Genomic DNA, 4,305 nt, shown 5'->3' on the forward strand with positions numbered 1-4,305 from the left:
GACCACAGCCTATCTCCCTCCCCCACCCCAAAATACAGCCTGGGAACAGAGGAAGTACCTGGCTGCCGCACTGCTGGGAGCTGTATGTGCCCTGCCAGTGCCCATCACTCTCAACCCGCAGTCCCCTGCCCCCCCGGTGCCCCTCACTCCTGATCTACAGCACTGTGCCCCTCGATCCCCATCACTCCCAACCTGCAGCCCCCTGCCCACCCTGGTACCCCTCACTCCTGACCTACAGCCCCCTGACCCCCACCACTTCTGCTGGTGCCCTTCACTCCTGACCTGCAATCCTTCTCCCCCACCCCACCTCCCCATGCCCATCACTCCCAAACTACAGACCCCTGCCACCCTTGATCCTGCTGGTGCCCCTCCCTCCTGATTTGCAGACCCCTGCCCTCTCCAACCTCGCCAATGCCCCACACTCCCGACCTGCAGCCCCCTGGCTCTAAGGGACTGGAAAGGGAGAGGCTCCCTGTGGCCCACAATAGTAGTAGTAGCAGGACTGTTGCCCCCTAGGGGTACCGCGGTGGCCAACGGGGAGGCACTGGGAATGACAGAGGCGCGGGCAGCAGCAAGGAGCCTGGCGGCTCGGCTCTATCACCTGGACGGATTCAAGAGGTCCCAGGTGGCCTCATACCTGCGGAAGAAGTAAGGACCCTCCCCCCCACGAAACCTGCCCCCTCAGCTGTGACTGCCCCCTACCAGCCAGGAATCACCCTCCTGGAGGGCTGGGAACTGCCCCCCCAGCTGGGAACTTCCTCCCCAGCCACAACTGCTCCCCGGGGCAACTTAGAATTGTCCCCCACAACCGAGAACTGCGCCCCGGGGAACCCGGAGCTGCCCCTAGCCCCACGACACCCCCTGCTGTTTGCCATAGCACCGCGTTCAGCCAGGCCGTGGCCGAGGAGTACGTGGCCTTCTTCAACTTCTCAGGGCAGAGCCTGGACCAGGCGCTCAGGTAGGCACCGGCTCATCCCCCCTCACAGCCAGGGGGGCAGGGCTAGGCGGTGGGGGAAGCTGCCTAGGATCCCCGAGTGGGGGGAAAGGGGGATGAGGGGGTCTGGAGGTCATCCTATGTCTAACCCCACAGGACATTCCTCAGCGCCTTTGTGCTGACAGGCGAGACACAGGAGCGGGAGCGAATCCTGCGGCATTTCTCCAGCCATTTCCACCAGGCCAACCCCCATGGCTTCCCCTCGCCAGGTAGCCCTCCATCCTCCTGGGGCCCCTCACTCCTGACCCGCAGCCCCCTACCAGCTAAGCCCTGCTGGTGCCCCTCACTCTCAACCCGCTGCCCCTGCTTCCCCACTTAGCCTCCCTGGTGCCCCTCACCCCGACCTGCAGCCCCTGATGCCCCCCACCCTGCTTCTGCCCCTCACCCCTGACCAGTAGTGGGGAAGGAGAAGAAGGCTCCCCCCATCACTACCCTTGCTGGATCCCCCCCTGTGCCCCCAGATGCTGTGCACACGCTGACCTGTGCTCTCATGCTGCTCAACACGGACCTCCATGGACCGGTAAGGGCGGGAGATGGGTTCTGGCGAGGGGGCCTGGAAGCTGCTGCAGGGAGGAGGAGGTCTCATGCAGCCACTGGGCAGCTCCCCCCACCCATGGGTGGGATCCAAGGACCAAGATCCCCTTGCACCCACCTGCTCCCCCAGCCCTGCTGGTACCCCTCACTCCTGACCCACAACCCCATTCCCCCAGCTCTTCCAGTGCCCCTCAGTCCTGATCTGCAGCCCCTGCCCCCAGCCCTGCCAGTGTTCCTCAGTCTCGATCTGCAGCTCTTGCCCCGCTGGTGCCCCTCACCCTTGACCTGCAGCCCCCCCTGTTCCTCTGGCAGCCAGCCCCCCACCAAGCATGGGCCCCAGGGTGGAGAGGAAAGAGTGGGAGGGTGGCTCCCCCCCACACACAACACACTCACCAGTGTTGTGTCCCATGTGTGTCACCCCCTTGCGGTGACTGCAGAACCTGGGCCGGAGCATGACCTGCAACCAGTTCGTGGCCAACCTGGACGGGCTGATGGACAACAGGCAGAACTTTCCCAAGGAGCAGCTCAAGGTACTGAGTTCCAGGGAGGGCTGGTGCACGGGATGCGATCCATCCGTGTCTGCCCCCAGCGTGGCTTGGCATGTCCAAGCATGGCCTGGCTTGATGTGTCCTGGCGTGGCTAAGTGTGGCTTGGCATATCCCAGTGTGGCTTGGCGTGTCCTGGAGTGGCTCAGCATATCCCGAGGTGGTGTGGCATGTCCTGACATGGCTTGGCATGTTCTGGTGTGGCTTAGTGTGGTTTGACATGTCTCAGCATGGCTTGACATGTCCCGCTGTGGTTTGACGCGGCCTGGCGTGGCCCCTTGAACCATCACTCTGCCCGCAGGCCCTGTACCACTCCATCCGCAACCAGAAGCTCGAGTGGGCAGTGTAAGTCCATCCCCCCTCCCTCAGTTCAATGGTTCAAACCCTGGCAGCCTGGCTAGAGCAGACCTAAGGCCACAGACCAGTCCATTCCGGCCAAGGGAGGGGAGTGGTGTCATGCCTTTTGCTGGATGGGGGGCGGGAGGAAGGGAGAAACTAAGGCCTGTTCCATCTTAGCCAGGGGGGTGGACACAGACCAGTCCACTCTCACAGACGAGGGTGCTAGTGGTCCTTCCCATTCTGACCCAACGGTTGGTTGGGTCCTCGGCCGGCAAAAGGGTGGGGGCGGGGCTCATGGCCTACTCCATTCTCAAGATAGGGGGGCACGGTGGACCCTTCTATTCTACCTAGAACCCCAGCGTTTTCCACTCTTACTGGGGGCGGGGGATCAGAGTCCTGCCCACTTTGACCCTGGGCATGGTAGGTGAGGCAACGACCTGTTTCATTATATGGGGGGGGGGAGTTGGGGGCATGGGCCACACCATTCTGACCCGGGGCAGGGAGAAATGATGGCCCGTTCCATTGTGGAGGGGAGGCTGGGCCATACCATTCTGACCCTAGGGCAGGTGGAGGTGGAAGCCCGTCCCACTCTGTGCAGGGTCGGTGGGCATGGGCCATACCATTCTGAGCCTGTCTGGGACAGGGGGAGGTGATGACCTGTTCCATTGTGCTTGTGGAGGGAGGCTGGGCCATACCATTCTGACCCTGGAAGGGAGTAGGTGATGGCATGTTTCATCTTGTCAGGGGGGAAGCATGGTCCATACTACTGTAGTGGTGGGGGAGGTAACATGAATGCTGTGTCCCCACAGAGATGAGGAGGAGCCGGAGGGTGCTGGGGGGCTGAACCCTGAGCACAGCGATGCCCTTGCCAGCCCAGTGCCCGCCCCTGATGCCCCCACCTACTGCCAGGGGCTGCTGGCCCGCAAGCTGCATGCTGAGGCCGATGGCCGGAGGAGTGAGTCCACCCTGCTACACTCCTGCTGTGGCCAGGCCCATGCTGTGGGACCCCGCCTACCCCCACCCAGGCCCTGCCCACACTGCATTGCTACAGCCCTATGCCATGGGGCCACGCCCAGATACTGCTAGGCCACGCCCACAGGCCTTGGCTACATCTGTATGTCATGGACCCACACACGCATTTGCCTTGGCCACACGCAGATACCGCCAGCCATGCCCAAATGTCGTGGTTGCACCCACAGGCCATGAAGCCGTGTGCAGATACTAGGTTACACCGTCTGGCCTTGGTCACACTCACAGGTCTTGGCCACACTCATGGGCCATGAAGCCATGCCCATAGGCCTTGGCCATGCCCAGATACCACTAGGCCACACCCCACAGGCCTTGGCCATGCTCATATACTACACAGTCCTATGTGCAGGGCTTGGCCACGGCTCATAGGCCTTAAAGCCATGCCCATAGGCCTTGGCTAGGCCGAGATCCCACAAAGCCACACACCCTGTGGCCTTGACACCTGAGACTGGCCACGCCCCAGGCATGCAGACTCCCCGCCTTGTCCTGGAGACCCCTCCCCAGCTCTCAGGTAGCTACACCAGGGTAGGCCTTCCTGCTGCGTGGGCTTGAGCCATGGCCTTTCCTTTGCAGCACCGTGGGGCAGGCGGGGCTGGAAAACCTTCTACACCATCCTCAAGGGCAACCAGCTGTACTTTCTCAAGGTGAAGGGGTGGGGCTTGAGGGGCAGAGTCTGGGGGTGGAGCCTCAGGCAGGAGCCTGGGGTACAGGCAGAACTTTGGGTGCAAGACTGTGCGCATTAGGGGGAGGTCTTGAGCCTGGAGGCAGGGCCTGATGTGGGAGGAGCACAACTGTGGGCACGGAGGCAGGGCCTTACATCTGGGGGTGGCAGGTCTTTCAGTGGGGGTGGGACTACAGGCCTGG

The 4,305-nt window shown here is 62.7% G+C and overlaps 1 protein-coding gene across 3 annotated transcripts in view; it reads left to right on the plus strand.

Annotated features, from left to right (window-relative positions):
* LOC109317367 (PH and SEC7 domain-containing protein 4-like) overlaps positions 1-4,305 on the plus strand; it is a 9,586-nt gene that overhangs the window by 2,832 nt on the left and 2,449 nt on the right. For all 3 annotated transcript variants that reach the window (XM_019545999.1, XM_019545997.1, XM_019546000.1), the window contains 8 exons: positions 517-648; positions 878-958; positions 1,091-1,203; positions 1,456-1,514; positions 1,966-2,058; positions 2,375-2,418; positions 3,222-3,367; positions 4,015-4,085. In XM_019545999.1, the coding sequence (XP_019401544.1) occupies positions 517-648; positions 878-958; positions 1,091-1,203; positions 1,456-1,514; positions 1,966-2,058; positions 2,375-2,418; positions 3,222-3,367; positions 4,015-4,085 (739 nt within the window). The remainder of the gene's footprint in view (positions 1-516; positions 649-877; positions 959-1,090; positions 1,204-1,455; positions 1,515-1,965; positions 2,059-2,374; positions 2,419-3,221; positions 3,368-4,014; positions 4,086-4,305) is intronic.

Source organism: Crocodylus porosus, unplaced genomic scaffold (assembly GCF_001723895.1).
Source record: "Crocodylus porosus isolate Cpor-Errol unplaced genomic scaffold, CroPor_comp1, whole genome shotgun sequence".
Lineage (NCBI taxonomy): Eukaryota > Metazoa > Chordata > Crocodylia > Crocodylidae > Crocodylus > Crocodylus porosus.